The 21,689-nt window shown below is 35.0% G+C and overlaps 1 protein-coding gene across 1 annotated transcript in view; it reads left to right on the top strand.

Moving 5' to 3' along the window:
* LOC109856241 (proto-oncogene tyrosine-protein kinase receptor Ret) overlaps window positions 1–21,689 on the top strand; it is a 51,252-nt gene that overhangs the window by 20,865 nt on the left and 8,698 nt on the right. The window contains exons 3-14 of the mRNA XM_020431291.1: window positions 8,400–8,606; window positions 8,745–8,866; window positions 9,191–9,323; window positions 10,482–10,738; window positions 12,199–12,373; window positions 12,541–12,638; window positions 16,093–16,370; window positions 17,198–17,383; window positions 18,427–18,593; window positions 19,035–19,241; window positions 19,493–19,595; window positions 21,194–21,362. Coding sequence (XP_020286880.1) covers window positions 8,400–8,606; window positions 8,745–8,866; window positions 9,191–9,323; window positions 10,482–10,738; window positions 12,199–12,373; window positions 12,541–12,638; window positions 16,093–16,370; window positions 17,198–17,383; window positions 18,427–18,593; window positions 19,035–19,241; window positions 19,493–19,595; window positions 21,194–21,362 — 2,102 coding nt within the window. The remainder of the gene's footprint in view (window positions 1–8,399; window positions 8,607–8,744; window positions 8,867–9,190; window positions 9,324–10,481; window positions 10,739–12,198; window positions 12,374–12,540; window positions 12,639–16,092; window positions 16,371–17,197; window positions 17,384–18,426; window positions 18,594–19,034; window positions 19,242–19,492; window positions 19,596–21,193; window positions 21,363–21,689) is intronic.

Here is a 21,689-nt window from a genome sequence, read left to right as displayed (position 1 = left end):
GTCTCTTAAAAGATGCGGATGCACCACGACCATGGAGTTTTCCGTACATCCGCGTTGAAGTGTCCTAAATATAGTTAGGCTATTTCGGAGCCGAGTGGTCGGCCAAACGGGATGAAAGCAGGAAAATGAAGGAAACGCGGGGTCAGAAAAGAGGCGAGATAACAGACGGCTCTCGTTATTTATTGACGTCGTATGCACGCAGGTGCCTTTACTTAGGGATCTATAGTACTATCCGTGTCCCCGTGGTGTGCTCGCCTGTCGTGCATCGCGCCCGAAGACTTCTCCTTCTCCAAGAGCGTCACGATACAGCAGCTGGTTTTCTTTCTTGTCATCTATGCGATTATTGACACACGTGTGTTATATCGCGCCGGTCTGTCGTCTGCGCATCGATATGTCGTCTTTAATTCAGATCGTTTGCTGCATATTAAATATCAGAACATTCTTTGATCTTTTCATGTATATAAATAGTCGCATCGGGCGAAATAACTCACTTCTCTCATTTTATATGATAAACAAAAATTATGTAAAATTAAATACTGATAGAAAATAAAAAAAAACTGTTATTTAATTAAATTCTATCGGTCAAATTCTAAAAGTATTGAATCAGAAGGGTCAGAGCACACAATTGTAAAACATGCTCGAGAACTCGGTTTGTAATGCAGAAGGAAGAAAGGGTTTTTGAGATCGCGAGAAGCGGGAGCGCCGTGACGGCGCGTTATATGGCTGCTCGTATCGTATTCACGGTCTCTGTTTTCGGGAATTGTAACTCGATGTGCAAATACAGGGTTTCCGCGATTCCACGTGCGTGCACGTATCTATAGTACGAATATAACGCATCGCCCGCATCGGACGTTGCATCGATCGGGCTGAACGGATTCTCCTACTCGTTTCTTATGCATTATGCACTGAGCTTAAGCTATTCAAGCGCCGATTCCGACGTTCCGCACTTCGACGTCTCGTAATTACTTGCCGCAATCGAACTTGGCGAAGTCGGCTCATAGCAGTCATTAGCCGCGGATTATCAACATATAGCGTGCCATCGAAATTTACCTGAATGAATTAACGCTGTTTGCTCAGTCAGCTCTAAGTTCGATTACGGCATCAATTAGTACTAACATAGAATTTAAATATAAATCTTCGCTTTTCCTATATATATCCCCGTCAGCTTGTTTGATTAATTTAGCACGTATTTAAATGAAATGTGTATTTGTCTCATCTATTGTTATTTTTTCTTTAAATAATAATTTATTCGCAAATATTGAGAAATTGTTATATAATACTAATAGAATTCTACGATCATAATCGATTATAATATTTTAATATACGATTATAATATTAACATAAAACAATGTAATACACGTATAAAACTATATTTTGGATAAGACAAAAAATGGGTATTTAACTTCTGCCACAGATATGAGAAGACAGTAGCCTTATTAGCTTAAAATAAACTGTGCCTTCTATTAAAATTAACTTGATACAAATTCTTTATTGCTGCTTGTTTAGCATTTATTGTGGCATCTTTATAAGCCGCAAAAACTTAAAAAGGTACCTGATAAGAAGAACGCTAAGGCAATAAAAAAGATAAAAAGTGCGAACGTTAAGATGTCTCTCGAGAGATACAATGAGATTGCAAAAAGGGTAACGCGTCATGTCACCGTACTACGTTTCTGTACTACAAAACCAGAGATATTATTATCATTCCAAAAGTGCTATTGTTGAATATAAAAAAAAACTCACATTATGATAAAACCTCAAAATATTTCATTCATATAAATTATTCATTTTTGTACACATATACAAATTATCGGCTTTTTTTCTATTAAAAAGGCTTGAAAACGAGCTCTTTAATAAAATTAATTTACCGAGAAAAACATTAGCACAAAGTTTTTATGTAGATTGTAGATTACGAATGGATGTTTGCGTCGCAAACTTGAACGTGACGTATTTCATGAATCGTAAAGATTGCCATAAAAATCATACGAACGAATTGACGCTTAATATATGTCTTTTCGGCATTACGATGAAGTGCCGTGGCGTAGAAAAACCTATAAGCCAGGCTCATCCGCCACTTTCGCTGTTCGATGTCGAAAGCCTTAAGCGCTCCCGTCTCGTGAATCATATCGACAGCTCGGCACTTAAGAATATGAACATCGCGACGACAATCTTTCTTTCCAAACTAAAACACTTTTAAGCAGAAGAAGCTTTCCATGAATATGATCGGTTTTTCTTTCACCACGGTGACATATCATTGTTGGACAGTTAAGCCAAGTAGCTTTAAAGCGCACGTGCCGTCGGATATTATTAACACGCAAAGTTTTAATATAAATTTGACGGACTCAACTTTTTTCCGAACTCCAATAATTACTAAAATATATTAAATTGAAAAACATTATGTTTATCAAATTATTTACTTTTTATTTAAAAAAACTGCACCGTCTCGCGTCATGTTCGTGTAAAATATTAAAATTTGACTGTTAAACTTAATAGGTATATATATATTTTTATCGACGCATGTGCACATTTCTGTTTAAATGTTTGTTTGTCGATTTTGTCACCACGCATAATTGAAGGCAAACTCTGTTCAAGCGAGTCACTCTCGCGTGCAAACCACACTTGAATTGTAAACTCTGTTTGTGCACAAATATTTTACCAACAATCTAGTTTTTCTCTCTTTTCGTTATATATGTGTATCTTCACATTCTTTTTTGTCAAAAGAGAAGAAAGTAATAATATTATATTAATCGAAAAAGTATATTATAAATATTATTTGTTGAATATACTCTCTATAAAAAACTATTTTTTACTATATGTATTGTTTTGTACTTATAGTTAATTTAATATACCTACATAATAGAGTGAAATTGCGACTGCACAAAATATGTAGACAGCAATATATATATATATATATGTATGTATAATTCATTTCTAATCCTCGACGAAGTCAGGTAGATTTCGGTTTTCCGGAACTGAAATGAGCACGCGACGAGACAGGCGCGTCTCAGACAAAATGAGTTAATAAACGACTCGCGCTGTCGTTTGTACGTCGGGGATGAGCTCGGGCCGCGAAATAAACAATTCTGAATGTTTGTGGAGAATCCTCCGGGATTAACGTCTCACCGCCGTACCAGTAAAACGAGGTTACGGAGGATCGTTAGGATCGTTAGAATGGTAGAGAGACGGAAAATATCGCGCACTTTCTTCACCTACTTAGACAAGGCTCCTTTATTTTCATTGTCACCTCGAAAAATTATGTCTCCGACGACGCTATTTTTATAACTCCTCGAAACTAAACTTTCACTTTTACCTAAAAAACGTCGAAGCGCCGGGTTTATCAGTGCTAGCGATTGATGGCGTCTTCTAACTACATTTAAACATATTATATTTGTTGTTATTTATATAAATGACATTTGTTGTTATTTAACATAAATAATAATACCGCAATTACTACATATTATTTATTGTTTACAAACATATTATTTGTCACTGTTGTTTACAAACTACTACTATTTGTTGTTATTTACACAAGTAATAATAATATTAAAAATATACATGTGTCAGTAAAAAGATTTTGAAAGAATTACTACATAACTCTGTTATGCAGATGAATAAAATAAGTCACGATAAAAGCCACTTTTAGATAATATGCCCGAGAGAATGGGTCTTAACGACTCCACTGAAATGCAAATTATCACCCTTAGTTCATTCGATATTACGAGAAAATCCTATCGAATGGGAGCGTGATCGGATCGCAAGAACAACGAGAAATGTTAGCACTCAAAGTCCATTAGATTTCGTTCCGCAATGAACGGACCTGTCACGGGAATAGCCGCTACTTAAGACTGCTTACAATACGTCAAACACAATTATATTCGCACGACAGTGTCTCGTTTATTAATGAACATTCATCAGAGCAGCGTATTTTGTACGGCTGATCCCGCAAGATTTGAAATTGATTTACGGTCCATATAAGTGAATCCATTTATTACGAAAACGACCATACGAGGAATTCCAATTGCATTCTCGGTAGATCTGCTTACTACGATCTGCGAACTATTATCTTAGACCAGCATTTTTAATAAGAAATAAATAAATCACAATTATAAATAAATTTAACACAATTACACTGCTCAATTTATTATTTATTATTTGTTATCTATTATTAAAATGTAATTATTATTAAAACAACTTATTAAACTGTAATTATACTCAATATGATCTATTAGTTATTGTATTATTTACACTATCTATATTATTATTAAAACATTTAATAATTTGTGTTTTGTTGTTTGTGATAAAATTATATATTATTACTAAATTATTATTATTAATATATAAAAGTAAATATTTTACACTTTGTTATTATTTTGTAAACTGTATGATAACTTTGTGTATTATTAGTTTGAAAAGAGAATTCTTATACAGTGTTAATTTTATTTATGAAGACGAAATATAGACACAAACAGTTAAATAATACATTGACCAAGTATTATTCCAATGAGGCAGCCTGATATTCGGCGCCAAGAATGTAATTATACGAAAAGGAGAGGAGGGAAGGAGACGTCTGCGAGACGTATCTGCCCTGGCGGCGTTATCCGCTTTTGAATATGCAAACGCTACTACTCTGTGTGACGCCTAACACGCGAAGAACTTCCCCACGGTCGATTGCACCTTAGATACTGACAGCACCTTGCACCTGGATGTATGTTCTTGAACGTATATGCAACGTTGGCACGCGTTCCGCGATAATGCGGGATTTATTCGACGATAAAGCACCATGATCCGAGGAAGATACACAAGTATCTCAAAATCAAAACACTTGAAAAAAGTTATTATCTTTTTTGAAAATTTTGTTTTAAAGTTTTGCATATTTTTACGTATTGTTTTGACATTAAAATGTTTTTTTATTGTTCCGAATTTAAGTTTATTTATGATATATGATACATGTAAATGATTGAAATTTCAATTAAATTTATTACACACACAAATTTTGAGAACTACTAATGTATATGTATATGTACATGTATATATGTATATGTATATGTTAACTTCTTAACAAAGTTCTAATTTGGTGAAAATTTATGTTTGTACTTTACAACACAAGAACAACTAATTCTTCCTTACAACTTGAAAGCACGTAACGAAGAAATGTGTTCCACGTGAGAAATAGAACATTTGTTCTTTACCACCAGATACATCGTGGAATTAATCGTTCTTCTAACGTATCGCTGTTCTAACGTACTTGCGCGTGGAGATGGACAATTACTATTTAAATTAAAGAGCCTTGTTGAATATGTTTGAGTAATAATGTTCTAAAGAAAAACAGAGTATTCAAATATTCAAAATATAATCTGCGTACATTGACTTTTTGATCGACTTTAGGGCAGATGTTTTTGAACATAAAGAACGTATTAAGAAATGCACCGGTTAGTTTTGTATTTAGTTTTTAAAAATAAAAAACTGTAACATATTCAAAAGACACACTTTAAAATTAACATAATTAATTTTGACGGATTTAGAACGCTGTATACTTACTAGAATAAAATCGGAATACTTTTCGGGAGTGGTGTATGTGGTGAGGTAGTACTTGCGTGAGAGAAGGGGCGGGATTGTAAAAGCGCTCGTAATCGTTTCGTCTGTATCAGGCCACACGCGATCCGCGGATTAAAATTAACAACCGCTCGGCGTATATTGATTGCACGCTCACCTTGACACCAAGCATCAGGTTCATTCCTCCGTCGACGACGACGCTAGCCGCACGCAAAGGTTCCGAAGTAGAGAGAGAGAGAGAGAGAAAGAAAGACAGAGAAAACTCTCGGCTTCCTTTTCCGGACATTGTGAACCGCCCCCGCATAAATATCGAAATTACACCATCGTCCATCGAAGAATCGGATTGTTGTTTCAGCATTTAACACGACTTGGTCAGAAGCACTTTGCTGGAATTAAATCGAAAGTGAGAACCGATCCAGATTCGTGTGGCGATGGAATCTATCTTATCGTTTAATTAACTATTTTAAACTCGAAAAATCTTAGATATGTGGATTAAAAATTATATGGTAAAAGTTAATGTTAAAGAAAATATTAAAAAAACACGCACAAAAACATATTGAAAGAAAGATCCATTTTTAAAATGTAATTTTGTATGAGTGATTTTATGTGAGAGAATATGATTTATTTTAACAAAGAGATTTTAGTTACTGTATTATCTCTTGATACTTCTTGATACGATCAACACTTAGGGGAGCAATGTCATCATTTCGCGAGGGCGACGAAGTGTCCCAAGTTGCTCCTTCACGATCGAGTCTACAAAGACACTATCATTGAATGTATGGACTATCGACAAATGTCGATTCCAGTCGAAATTGGAAACGTTCGTTGAATAAAGAAAAGTCTGTTCAAGTACAAAAAGAGAGAGTAGAAACCGATCCAGAAACAGTAATTGTACTGTCGAGTTTCTCGCATGAATTGACAAAATTATCTTTTATGACTATCTATGTTTCTTGCACTTTGAAACATTTATATACAAACAACTTTTACAATCCAAAGATATCATCCTGTACGCTACAATGCAAAAGAGACATTAATTGAGAGAAATGAATTGTAATATCAATACAATTTTTTATTTTTCGATCTGATTGATGTTGTCACGTTTGCTTGTGACCATCTCTTGACTCCTTTTTGTTTTTTTTACAATTTCATAGCAGTGTCTTTTATTTTACAAATATTTAAGTGGCTTTTACAATAAAAGCGTTTTTACATCCTCTCTTACAATATATTTTTCTTTTTTTTTTATATCAATTTTATATCTATTTTTAAAGTAACAAAGTGTTCCTCTCTTTTCCTAAGATAAGTATATCATATCATCTCTTCCATCAACATTTTTGCAAGATGTATACGTTTCCAAGATTGAACTTCCATCGTTGTCGAAACAAACAAACGACTTCCATTACATTGTTATATTTTTCCGTATCTCGGATCCTTGCGTGGAAATTGCGGATAGCGCGGAAAAGTGTTTCTTATGTCGCGCGCGCGCTTATCGCTCTATATAATTTATAACGTATATGATAGAAAGAGCACGAGAGAAAAAGTCGGAGAATGTGACATAATTTATTTGTCGGACGTGGTGGCGGCGCGTCTCAGCCGTACTCAAAGCCGTAGAGAAGTCGCCGGACGATTGGCTTCGACATATATCGCTTCAGGAAGAGTACCTCGCACCAGACGGTCTTTAGATCGTCTTGTGGGCATATTTTATTCAACGAGACGCATTTTTGCGGCTGAACACGTCTCAGCCGTTCAGAAAACGTACAGGAGAATCTGCAATGCGCGCGTCCCGAAGTTCTCACCGTGAAAAAACTTGCGAGGAAGAATCCTCGCGATATTAGAAATAAAAGAAAATACTTCGGTTAGATCTTTTCTCTTTTTTTTTTTTTCTGGAAAATTGATTTTGCAATACTCGCACGAAAACTGTTGAAAGATTGTTGCTCGAATATGTAAATTTTGTCAAACATGCAAATTGTTTTTGCAGCCATGAAAAATACATCAAAGATATACTTATTCTGCGATATAATTTATTTCTCATTGCATAAACCATTGCGCAAAACCGAATTCAAAATAGAAATTTAATAAACGGTAGTTTTATTTAAACATTAGGCGTTGGTTTCACGGCACTATTGGATTTCCATTGAGCCACGGATTTTTGGCACAGCATATTTCTTGCTCCCGTTTCGTTCAGAATTTAAATGCCGCTTTGTCACGCATATGTGAGAAGCTTGTCTTATAAATTATTATATGCATAATAGAGCTAAGAGAATATTCTTGTAAATCGCGCGATTTTCTTCCAGACAAAGAAAGAATATTGCAAACGTCGTTTTTCTTTGAAAAGAAGCGAAGTATTATAAAGATATTCGATAAAATTGCATCAAAATAATAATCTATTAGAAGTCGTCGGCTTTACGTTTTATGTTTTTTTTTTATTTTATCGTTGATATATCATCTGCGCGTTTGCACCTGTCAATTTTTAACGCGGCAAAACGACGGCAAACAGCCGTGCGTGACGTTGTCACCGTGTAACTGCCACACGTGCTCGCGGAATCGTCAGCAAAATCGGTAAAATGGTCGGAGTTACTACATCACATATATACGACGTTAACTACCGCATACGAGTTTTCCCGAAATTCAGCTGCGCCAAAATTCCCACGCTCTTCGGCGAGCTATCGAGTTCGTTTTCGCGAAGGATTTACGAGCAGTGGTCCATTGTCCTTGGGGCGTGACAACTTTCGGGAACGATAGCTGGAATTGCCAGCCTAAGGCGCCATAGAAAAATCCTGTTGGAGAAAATTGCAGATGAAAAGACACGTCGATAAGAAACGAACGAACGTATCTCTTGCTTTCTGTCTTAGGTCTCTACTTTTCTCAATCGAATCTCACTCTAAGATTTCCGTACCTGGATCTACACAATCGAGAGGTCAAGCTAGTCAGTCTAAGAACCTTTCGAAATGACTCCATTCTACCGCAAAATGTGGAGTACCAACTTTTCCCGGAAAAAACGTTCGCGACTTATCAGAAAGAAACGGGAAATGTTGTATTACAGAGTCTTCCAAGAATGGGTAAGTGTTTTTTTTTTTTAATTTTATTTTTTTATTTTTAATATCAAAAGTTTATTTGAATATTACAATATTTTTGAGCAATAATGCGAATAGACACACGATATTTTCCTTTATCTATTGTTGGCGTTATTTTCTAAGGCGACGTCAATACTATCATTATCGAGGCAAGCGAGAAATATTCCGACAAAGCGGTTCTCGAGATAAATGTGCAGCCAATACCGTTAAAAGGGAAAAACATCATTTGTGCGGATTACACGCAGGTAAATTGTCGCTGCAAATTTTTCATTTTTTCTGAATATATACGAGCGATCCATTTAACTCGTTAATTATCGTTGTTTGTAAAATTTTTATATTATGTGTATAAATTCTATAGTAGTAAAAAATTACTATTGAAATAATAAAAAGAGATTGCGTAACTCATTTCACAATTAATATAACTCAATGATAAATATTTTAAAAAACTACGCAATAATTTGCTCGATTTTTGTACTTCGCGGTGTGAGAAGATAACGATCATTACTGAGTTAACATGACGAGGCATGTTTCACCGAAGGCGTTGGTCCACAAGGTTTCTAGTGTTGCAGGACATATGTTTCTGGAACACGTCGAAGTACAGGATTTACGAGAATCAACCAGTCACCATGATTGGCACGTTTGGCCCGGAGGCGTACAGCTCGGTGTGTCCTGAATTTCGCATCAAATATGAATTATTAAATGGCAAGTATCATCAGTGACAACATAATCCTTTTAATGCCAGTGTAATTCTTTCTTGAACACCTATATAATTCAAAAATAATGTTTTTTTTTTTTTTATGCAATTGACGTCTATCTTTAAAAGATGATTTTTTTTATTCAGGATTTTTCAAAAACATTTCTAAAATGCACTTCTGTGTAAAATTAATTTAGTAAAAAGTTTAGATAATTCTTTATTTTGAGATTTTTGTCTTTGTTAATGTAAGTCTCGAACAAATCATTTCGGAATTCATATCGGCAGTATCGGCAATCTTCGTCGAATCGTCGGGTACATATCTGCAAAAGATAAATCCCTCGTCAAGAGCCGACCGGATTTTTCACTAACAAAGCCGGCGATACCGTGATTGATTGGAATCATTCAACGTGAAATGCGAATAAATCTTGCTACAGCACGCTAAAAGCTGCCATTGAATCTGCGCGCACACCAACCGTCGTCATTAAAATTCGCTGAAGACATCGTTACCGTTAGTGACATAATACGTAGCACCGGAAACGTCCAGCCTTTTGTGTATGACGTATCATATATCAAATCTCCGAATTCTAATGACGATTTAAATTTTAGTTTTCCGCCGCTGAATACAATAGAAATTGCAAACGGGAAAAATGTTGCAAGCGCCATATTTCAACTGAAAATTTTGGTAGGGTAAACTGTAACAATAGTGGAATACACACAACTATTATATAATTTTATTATATAATTTTTTTTTTTAATACTAAACTGCATAAAAATATCTCTTTGATTTGTTATTAAAATTCTAGATCGTCTATAGATGTGTACTAATATTTTAACAGTAATATTCACGAGAGTGACACATCAGTAATAAAATATAATGAATGAATGTGTGTGTGTGTGTGTGTGTGCGTCGATGGATGGTGTCATTTATATTAAAATATTCTCATGCAGATGCTACGCCGTTTTATTACCAAAATTATAACAGTATCTTTCATTAGATTTGCGTCTGACAAATATAGAGCTTATATTTTCGTTTGCTGTGCCTGGAGGCTCTTTAATCATGTGAATTTATGCTAACGATATACGAGTTATTATGACTTGATATATGTGTGTCGCTGAATTATTTCACATTTACAAATAACAAGGACAGATTTATCTTTATGTTTCAGGAACCGATTATTTTCACGTAACAGATGATAAGTTATTTGCCAACGCGTTCTTAGACAGAGATGTTATCGGTCCACCTCCCAATGGACCAGGGCCTTACATCAAAATCCAAGTAAGATGCGTTATTTGGGAAGAAAAGACCGGAATGCAGTACGCGCGAATGAATGTTCTTCACATCGATATCTTAGATCAAGATGACAATCCTCCCAAGGTGCAAGGCCCCATTTCTATTTCTATACCGCTTCAAGATTTCACCGAGGTAAGATTACATCGGGAAGCAAAATTAAGCCAGTGCTGGTAAATTAATACCATTCGAGTAGAGCTTACGAGCACTTTACCTTCCTGGTATTAAGGGAGTCACAAATTTATTGCCAACCGCGAGCATAAGGACACTAATTATCTCTATTGAAATTCCACTTTGTGTTTACGTCCCAGTTCCAACTTCATTTTATAAGTCTGACACTGCTAATTTTTAATATTACTAATTAAATTAATCTTCAATATAATATTACTGATATTATTTAATTAAATTAATCTTCAGTAAGTAATTTTACTCTGAGAAACAAGAAAAGTAGAAGTAATTAGATAACCGTGTGCAAATTATATTTTGTATATAATAAAAATAAAAAATAGTTTAGAATAATTTCTGTTGTAAAACAGAAATTATTACTAAAAATAGGAAACAAAGTATACAGAACGAAGATGTTCTTGAAAGAGAAATAATTTTTCTCGCAATATAAAAAAACTACTGCGATTGCTTGTACATCACGACTTTTCTTGCGGAAAATTCCGACTGTTCTTTCGTCTAACATAATCAGCGTTCTGGAGCATTTTTGGTTTTTTGGCAAATTTCGGCATTTTTCTGTGAATGAATCTCATTTTTCAAACGTAATGTCACATTTCCGCGTCGGAAACGAGACTTAATCAAGCGCTCATTGTTCGTGTAATTACCGCGTTGTTTTGCGACGCGTGTAATGAAAAGAAAAGCCCGAGTGCGACGGGAGTTTCGCAAAGGATGAGGAAGGGTGATGAAATATACGAGAAGAACTGCTTCCGCGAGATTGATCCTGATTAAACATCCCGAGGTGTTTTCATTCCTCCGACGCATTAAAATGTGTCTTTTTCTTCGTCTACTTTTCACTTCTTACAAATAAGTACTGCTTTTTCTGCTTTTTCAAATGTTACTTTTCATCGTTCCCTTCTTCGTTTTCCATGAAAGTTAGCTGTTACGTTCAAGTGTCGAAACACCTGAAAAGTTTCTACGAACGTAATTGAAAACTTAATAGCCGTTTGTTCGATCGAAAGTTCTTGTCGTTTTAGTGGATAAAAATATTTGTTTTTGTTACAGTGAAGCCATTTAACGGTATTATAAAAACATAGAAGCCACAAACGTTCTTAAAACACTGCTTTTGTATAGTTAAACCATTTAAACTTTTAAAATATAGTTAAGTTGACATTTTATATGATGTTATATAAATATAGAGAGATTAAAAAAAACATAATCTTTTGTAGCCAGACGTCAAAAATGACTCCTAGACAAGGTCTGTGCTTTTAAAAAAACCAAAGCTTTTAAAGCTTTTAAGAAAACTAATTTTTTTAGAACCGCGCAAGTTTTTGAACGAGTCTGGAGACACACGTTTGATCTTGAAGAGATAATAATATACATTAACATAAATTATTATCTTCTAATAAACATAAAAACGTATTTTGTTGCAACAGGGTCACAAATTAGTAGACGGGACCCATTTGATCGTGCAGGACAATGACATGGTGACCAGTAACCAATATAGCGTTCGTTTGATTGGCGATACTTCCAACGCATTCAACGTTTCTTATCAATCTCACTCGATCGAACATACTAAGCGTCCGGTGCCTTACACCGCCATTATTCCCAGTAAGTACTGTGTATTCGTCAAAATTGATTTTTATCATCAGTTTTTATTTATTTATTTGACAAATGTCTTTAATGTACTTCATCTGTATTTTTAGTCATTTGACAGATGCTTGCATATATGCATTTTTTGTGTTTGTAAACGGAAATTATTTTCGTGTGTTTGTCAGACATCCACGCCAAGAAGACGTTGCTGCCAGAATCGCCGTACCACGTAACACTTCAAATTACGGATGAGTCGCTTCTCGAAGGACACGGGCCGAATTCGGTGAGTCGGTATATCGATTGTACGTCGTTAACACTCATTGGCAAACTACTTTGAAGTATTTGCTCCATTTGCAATGTGTCAAAGGCCAAGTAGTTTAAGAGTCGATTCGGAACAAGATGAGGATGTAGAGTGAGAGCAAAGTTAGTCCTTAACTTCTCCAAGCACTTTAGAAGCAGAATATTTGTCTACAAGTTTTTGATCGCTCACGGTCTTTGAAGATGTGAGCAGACTTCATTTTTTTATATTAGTTTTTATTAATATATTTATATTATATAACTTCAAAAACTATACAAAAATATTTGAATCGCGAGAAAATATTTCGATTTATCGAAAATCGATTACGTCAACGAATCAAATTACAACTTTCGATAATTTATTAACTATTCGTCGAAATGAATAAACAAAGACTGCGCGTACGTGAAAATCTGTTACCAGATTAAAAAAGTTTGCCCTTATCGTGATAAATTTCGCAATATCGGCAGAAGCTCCTTCGATATCTCATCAACGTGTGTCATTTACGAAAGGCGTGTAAAAACTTGAGGGCGAGAGTGCGCTATGCTGATCCTATAACTCGCAGAACGCTCGGTGGATCTAATATATGAGAAAAATAAAACTTGAGAAGAATAAGATCTTTTGTTCTTTGAGAACTATAGTCGCTTATATGAGGCAAACTTTTGCTTGTCAAAGATTTCTCATTTGCAATGAATCTCCTCGGCGATTATCACATAAGTTAGATAGAAATTCATTCTTGCCGAAAAATTGTATTACGAAATGCGATTTCAAGATAGAAAAATCTTGACGTAATCGAGTAATCGAGTAATTATTAAATCGAGTAATTATTAAGTAATAAATTAAACGATCTCTTGGATATAATTCTTGGCGTAAAATCGTTCTTGTTATTATTAGTTCCGAAGTTAAATCAAACTCGTTTTTCTGCGCATCCTGGAAATTGAGTATTCACGTCTCAATAAATAATACGAGCGTTCAATGCAAATTTCTTTTCATTTTTAAGATACGCCCCTTCCGTCAGAGCGAAACAACATAAATCTCCGTGTTTGTATCGAGGAAGTTGGAAATTAACTACTCGTTAATTGTCTCGTTAGTCGTGTAACTGCACCCCTAATTCTTGCTTCCCGGTATAATCGCAGATCATTAAACAATTAGGTGGCGAAATCCCGCTACCTTATCAGATGTACTTTAGGCGCGGCATTGATTTCGTGGAGGCAGCTATAATCGCGGATTAAATACCCGACATCCGCCGACTCAAAATGGCGCGTGGGTGAAGTCACTTTACTAGTTTTCATTTTAGCCGAGCCTTGGATAATGCGATTGTCGTTAGCGAGGTTTTCCTACGTGTGTTTAAACAAATAAAAAAATAGTTTTTTGTCGGAAAAAAACCTTTGTTCCTCGCAGAAATGTTTCTCGTTCTAGCTATTTGATCAAAATAATTTGATTGTCCACTCAGCGTGATGAAATCCACAATAAAGCTTCGGGAATTGCGACACAAAGCGCAATATGCAGAACCGAACGCATCCTGTCCTGTGTACCGCAGAATGCGATTTCCGGATAGTTCCTAAGCTCTTTTTTGCGATACGGATCGTATTAACCAAATATTTTTAGCATCACATCACGTTAGAGTTTATATCTGAAATTAAATTTATAGAAAAACGATTCTTTTATGAACTTAAAATTACAAGATTCTTTGATAATGTATGTGTAAAAGTCTGAAAATCATTTAATATTGATACAGTTGAGAAAATACTTGCCTATAAAATAAATTTAATTTTTGTTTAAAGTTAAATTTTAGAAACATTAAGAATTTAAGAACTACTTTTAGAATTGCCACGCACACTACAATAAATTAATTAGATTTGTCAAAAATTGTTTTGTCTTTTCTCATAGTGGTCTGTTGTTAAATATTTCATGAAAGCATATGTTGTTACTATTTGCCGATGTTGTATTCATTTTATGTAAACAGAACGCACGTCACTCCGAATACATAATTTCAAAAGAGAATAATGATTGGAAGCGCGATTCGCGAACGTAATGATAATCGGAGTGACATTTGTTCTAATTCGAGACTCGCGCTCTCTCTCTCTCTCTTCGTGCACGTTTAATAGATACCCTATATCATCCGCGTCGCGCGAGCGACCAGGTGCTTAAATTGAAACCACGCGAGAAAATAAATCTTGACGCCAATATCTAGCAATCCTCGACGACCTACTCTTGATATATGTTCCGTGACCCTTAAACCAGGTCGTCTTAGGTATCGGCGATCCTCATGAGTAATCTCGTCTTTCCTTGTGGAAGGAAACACCTCAACGTTCTCGTAGTTGAATCTTTAGAGACGTATTCGTATACAAATCGCTTTCATTACATGTACCTTGAAATACAATCTTATCATGAATCTTTCTTTATATACTTCGAACAAACAACGGAGATTTTGATTAATATTTCAAGTATATATCTTGAGAGCTTAAAATAGTCCCCAATTTTTTCTAAAAAAAGAAAGAAAAAGAAAGAAAAATACACGATTAAGATACATACACACATATATGTTTATATACATATATATTATAAACTTGAAGTTGAGAGTTTGCAATTTTCTCTCTTGCATCTATGTTTGCAAGACAAAATTAGTACGCGTTTAAGCACCGAGGACTTTTCCTCCATAACATTTCTCGTTCAGTGGGTGTACCAAGAATAGACGATAAATTCTAATAAAGAGAGTCACGTAGCAGTCGCACCCGCTGTGGTCTTTAATATCGATCTTTCGTGATAACATATCGCTCGAGTCTCTTTCGAGATTCTTCCTAATCGTGGGAAATCGTGTCTCCCGCTCTCTTTCTCTCTTCAAATTTCTTTTTACATAATAATTTAATAAGTATTTGTAAACGCGACATAAAACTTTCAACAGATTTCTATTTTAAATCATGTTTCGTAATATTTTTTTAAAGAATGTTTTTAATAAGAATATTATAAGTATACTATAATAATATGTATAGAAAGAAACGTATCTACATTATGAAATTATCTTTTAAACGTCTTTCTTCTCTTTAGAAATGTTGATTTGAAGGAAATTATATTGAAAAGAAAAAAAATAAGAAACTGATCTCTTAGATCAATACTTTTTCTTGGATTTTCTGACCTTTTTCGTAGAGTAGTTCAATTCTTTCGCACCATCAATCATTATATTGCAAGCTTCTGTAATAGAAACTTCCGGCAGCGGAACGTTTTTATTCGTTCACAAGGTGAGATCAATAAATAATAAGATCTTATTGTAGAAAGAAAAATTATTTCATAACAGATAAAATGTTACGACAGAGTATAGTAAATCCCAATTTCATATTAAATATGTCTATCTAAAACACGATACACAAATATGAATAATTTTTTCTCAAATTTTTGTTTCGGAGGATTTAACTATAATCTGTTAACTTTCTTTCACGTATAGGTGAACATCAGCGTAACTTTCTCAGGACCGGTGCATCGAACTCCTACAACAACGGTTTCGTCATCCGCGTCGGCACGAGACTCGTTTTCGTATCCGTCAAGTGTGAAGATAGCACGAATTTTGCCCAAATATCTTCGCGTGGCGGAACCTACCGTGAAGCCGCATCCCTCCACAATTTTCACCCTGCGTGGTTCGAGCGCTTTCAACGTCACCCAAAAGGGTGGGATTATATACGTGTCTAACGAAACTGAGCTGCAATCTGAGAACGACGTCGTTCAGTAAGTTTCCCTGTCTCTTGTAAATAGATCGATTTCTTGCGATAGCTAAAAAGAAAAATACAGAAATGCTCGTGTAATAGTAAAACCAAATATAATAAAAATAAAAATCAATTTCGAGCAAAAAAGTTGAATATTTACGTATTTACAAAAGCTTTATTTTGTTTAAATATATTTAACTTTCTTGCTCAAAAAATTGATCTTTATTATATTTAATATTGCGACAGCTATTTATAACAATCAGACAACTATTTCTGCACAACGCGCTAGTGCTAAAAGCACGAACAAAATTAAAGTATTTTTAATAGATCGAGATGATCTCTTGTGTAGTATAAAAAAGGCTAAGAAAAATTATACATTCAAATTTGAATCTAAATGCCAGACATCAAATTTATTTCGATCAATATCTTTGAAAATAAATCAGATATTCGGGTAACACATATTTAGCACGCAAATGCAGCTCAAATGACCTTTTTTCTCGCGCGAATAAACATTGAAACATGTTCGTATATTCTTTGTGCTACTTACCTGAATTATAGGTGTGCTTACATTTCTAGTACATTTACGCTGAAGAAAAAGATTGATATAATCTTTTGAAAGTTCAGACTTACTTTACTCAACTCATCCATTTTAGTTTTAAAATACGTCTGCCCTGAAAATGACCGAATTTAATACTGCAAATATTATAAACAAAAATTATCGACGCAAAAAAACTAATTCCTGTCTCACATCGACGTCAAAATGACAATTTTATAAATATTGGCATTTTGCCCGTGCACAAGGTGAATTTTCTTGTCACGTGCATGACGCGGTATTGGCTTGTTCATCAGACTGAAATTAAAATGGAGCGGACCGGATCGCGTATCGGCCAAGACAACGTTGCGCGTGATTTTGGTGACACCTGCAAAAATCGATACGTGCGAACAATCGGCTGAAGAGAAGATATCTACATGCGCGAAAGCAGATTCGCGTAAAAATTGCGAGAAATCGTGCGGAATTGGCAGTGGAGTTTTCAGGTATGTTTTATTATGTACAACGCTTTTCCTCGCAAAATTTCTCTAAACTTTAAATATTTGTTCACGCAAAAGAGACATTTTACTTCATTTTCTGGTAATGTGTAAATACACTCAGTGAGCAGGAGAAGTGCATTTAGTAACATTAGTTAGAAAACAAACGCTGCTGTTTTACTTTATGATCGTCTCTACAGGGACAATGTGGAAATTCTATTTTATGTTTATGTATCAAACATTTATAAAAAATTACCGGCATTATTAAGTTTGTATTTTACCGAAGAGTTAAAAGAACTCGTTGAAAAATACAAAAAAAATTGTGCATTGGCCATCTAACAACTTTGAATGAATTGTTAAATGACACGTAACACACTTACAGCAACTGTGATTAAAAATGCACTTGTTCGACTTGGGATATAATAATGTCTGGTATAAAAACTAACCTTTTCCAATATCGAACATTGAGCTCGCGCGATATTGTGTATCTCGGAATTGGTGATGATTCTCTATAATCAAATAACGGTGTCATTATCTTCTTTCTCTTTCTCGAAGAGCATCATGTTGCCATCAGGCTCAATTCTCTGTTGTAACGACTATTTCGGATAGTAGCGTATTAGGTTTATGGCCTCTTTTCCATTAGATTCTATATCTGATTCGTTTTCCCTATTTTCCCGATAACCATTATTTTTCAATGACGTGATAACACAAAAGACAATATGTACTTGGCAATTTATTGGCTTTTTTATCTTTTTTTGTCTTTTTTAGTACGATAAAAAATAATATAATAACACTTTGTACTAGTTTTTACTTCAGTTTTAATAAAATATCTTTTGAAATATATTTTGTTAGTTAGTAATATCATTGCTAGCATAGTCTAAAAAAGTATCTCATCAAAATTTATTTAATTATATCAAATATTTATAAAATAAATTTATATTTTTCCTTTATGATGTTGTTATATATTTTTTGTTTTTGTAAAAAGATACATGTGATAATTTTAATGTTATTTACTTAATCGTGGGAAATTCCATTCATGAATTTATGCGTAGTAAGAACAGTTTCGTCGGTCAATGCGTATGGAGAGGCAACCAAAGCTCTGCTCAAATGACAGAATATTATTCCACCTGTACACCGAATTTGGCTCATTGTCCGGATAACGAATGCGACGAACTGGAGAGCAGCAATCCGCTCATATGTCCGCAAGATTGCACCGAATGTGAGTTGCACGCGCCATTCAGATTAAGTAGATCAAAGTCAATCGTATAAAAAAAATATTTTTACAGCGAGCGCTCTCTTTAACATTGGGGAAAAAAAAAAAATCGAATAAGATTTTTTACGTGAAGAATAACGTATTATACAATATATTTTTTAATATAAAAGTCAAATTGAAGAAACTACTTATACCCTGTTTCAATTATATATATTTCGAAATTGATATAAAAAAAGACTCTAAACTAAATGTGAGTTCCAAATACAGAAGGATTGACTAAGAAATTCTGATGTAAAAATCCCGTTTCTATCGTACAAAAGCTTTCCATTTAAAGAGATCTCGCATCTGATTGAAAGAGCTTTAGGGTCATTGAACAAGTATTACCATGCTCGCATCGCAGTGACGCTCAATCGACTTCAGAGTGATCGTATTTTCGGGGGTTTTCAGCTGTTTTCTTCGGTCATATGAACGAAAACGGCCGCGGTATCAAAACCGGCATGGGTACCTGCGCGTGTGACGAAGATTCAAAATGCGTATGCAGTGCCGAAACGTTTCAGCAAGCGAACGACGGGCCAGGCACCAAGGACGATCGGCAAGATCCCAACAAATTAAGAGATCGGGAAAACGAGGTCGTCATATCGGACGCGCGCAAAGGTGATCGCAACACATTTTTGTTAGGCATTAAATCACAATAAACAATAGGAGAACTGGTGGAATCCTAGAAGTTAACACAGACTACTTATATAGTTAGTATTAAACTTCAGAGTCGTTAGAAACAATTTATTATGAATTATCTCGTACGGCGTAAAATAATCGAACAGTTCTCTTAATATTGTGATTTCTATATCAAAGTGTCTGTTTTCCACTACATTAGATGCTAACCTTTGTCCTTTACGCTTCTGTAGCATCCGTTGGAGCGTGCGGTGCCACATGCATGATGGGCATCTTCGGAGCCAGTTTGTTTGTACTATTAGTGATTGTGGGATCGCTCGTTATATGGAGATACAGGTAAGAAAAGTCAAAAAAAATTTCATTAAAATTTTTAATTTTTTTGAATGTTAGTTTTCAACACAAAAAAAGAATAAACTGATATTAATATAGTTTAAAGAAAACTAATAGCGTTACGATGCAACATGGTGAATTCTGACAATATATCTTGTGTCACAAGACTTTAAGTCTATACAAGTCTTAGGAATTTGATGAAATATCGTTTCTAAACCGTAGTAGCCGAGCTTATCGGCTTAAACCTCGTGTTTACGACGGATTAAAGACATGGCTAAGTTCACGGTTAACCGAGATTTCGAGCATAGTGTATATTCCGACTTGCTGGAATACGCTAACGCGGAAAACTGTAACAGAAAAACGCAAAAGATCAGCTATAACGCGTATATAGACGCGTATACCGCGCGCAGATCGATGCATATTCATTATAGTGGAATAAAAAGCGTTAGAGCGTCATCCAAACATGAGATCATGCGCAGATAGCTAGACGGATCGATAATCCATAAAATCTCGTTACCTGCGCGATAGGCTTATCGTCTTGCACTTTGTTGTCAATTCTATTTAAAGCCCGCATAGCTTTCATGTTGATGAAATATTTCGTACACCTCTTTCTTTTTTTTTCTCTCGTTTTCTCTCTCTCTCTCTCTCTCTCTCTCTCTCTCTCTCTCTTTCGCTTTGACGTTTATAATTTTGCCTGATTTCTTCTTCTGAACGAGAATGAATTATAAAAGTATTTTCAGAAGAAGAAAGAACATAGTTTTGCTTGACTTGAAGCGCGAGTTGAGTAAACTCGTTGTCGAGAGCTCTCATAGCGAACGAAATTGCAGAAGTTTCACCGATGTGCACATTGCGACGTATCTCTGTGCCGTACTCGCAGCTTGCAATCAACTACTTTTCTCTCTTTCGTATTTTGTAAACTTTTAATTATGTGTTGTCCGAAACCATTATAACATTCATATAATATCTCTTTTTCTGCATGATAATTTTCTAATTAATTTAATTAACACGAATTATATATGTGTGAAATTATATGTGCGTGGAGAAATTTATTTATCTCCGTGCATGTAGACATTCCACTTCTGCCCGAATAAATTTCGACTAAAATATAATAGTGTGAGGAATCGCAAATATGTATGAAACTTGAGCTTGCAAATCCGTAAACTATTTAGTCTATTATTTAAGCTATTTAAACTATTTAAACTTTCATAATGTCTTTCAAAATTTCTCTTTGAAAGTAACTAGTCTTGGAAAGCAACTAGTGTGATCACAATGTGAAACTTCTGCTACATTAACAATGTATTGACGGAATTATTTAATAGAAACAAAAACCGCGTAGTCACATTTCTTCGAATAATAAAATAAAATTAATTATTTTGTTTGGTTGATTAAAACAACTTTAAATGATCATATTATTCTACAGTTGATAATCACTTTCGTAAGAATCTTTCGGAATCTTAAATCTAATTAACTAATTAAATTACTTAATTGTCATAATTGAGATAGCAATATAGGTATCAAGCTACTTCATTTTACTTCATCGACCAAAATGGCTCCATATAATCCAACATACCTCGTCTTCCGCATCGTAATGTTCTGCGTTCCAGGATAGCAGCGAACCGCGCTCGGCGGGAATGCAAACATAGGGTGGATGATACGACCAATGGTATGGGTATTTTGCCGTCCGACTACATCGATCGCGGTGATGGTCTCCTGATCGGTCTAGACACCTTCACGGCGGCAAATCGTCATTTGTTGCTGCCTAAGACGTGCCCGGTAAGATATCCGCTTAATTATCCTATCAGAACTAGTCACGTAACAGGAAAGTGTAGAAAAACAACATGTGAAAATAACGTGACTGTAATTTATATTATATATAACATTAAATAATACATATTATACATATAATTTATTATATATTTATAATATTATACTTTATATTGTATTATATGTATTATATATACATACTACAGTAATGTCACTGACCTCGGCCGCGCGGCCTTGGCGGAGTCACTGACCTCGGTTGCGCGACCGCGGCGGGGTCACTGACCTCGGTCGCGCGACCGCGGCGGGGTCACTGACCTCGGTCGCGCGACCGCGGCG

The sequence above is a fragment of the Pseudomyrmex gracilis genome, unplaced genomic scaffold (genome assembly GCF_002006095.1).
Source record: "Pseudomyrmex gracilis isolate BER0280 unplaced genomic scaffold, ASM200609v1 scaffold_4, whole genome shotgun sequence".
NCBI classification, from domain to species: domain Eukaryota; kingdom Metazoa; phylum Arthropoda; class Insecta; order Hymenoptera; family Formicidae; genus Pseudomyrmex; species Pseudomyrmex gracilis.
This window is presented reverse-complemented; position numbering and strand designations above follow the sequence as displayed.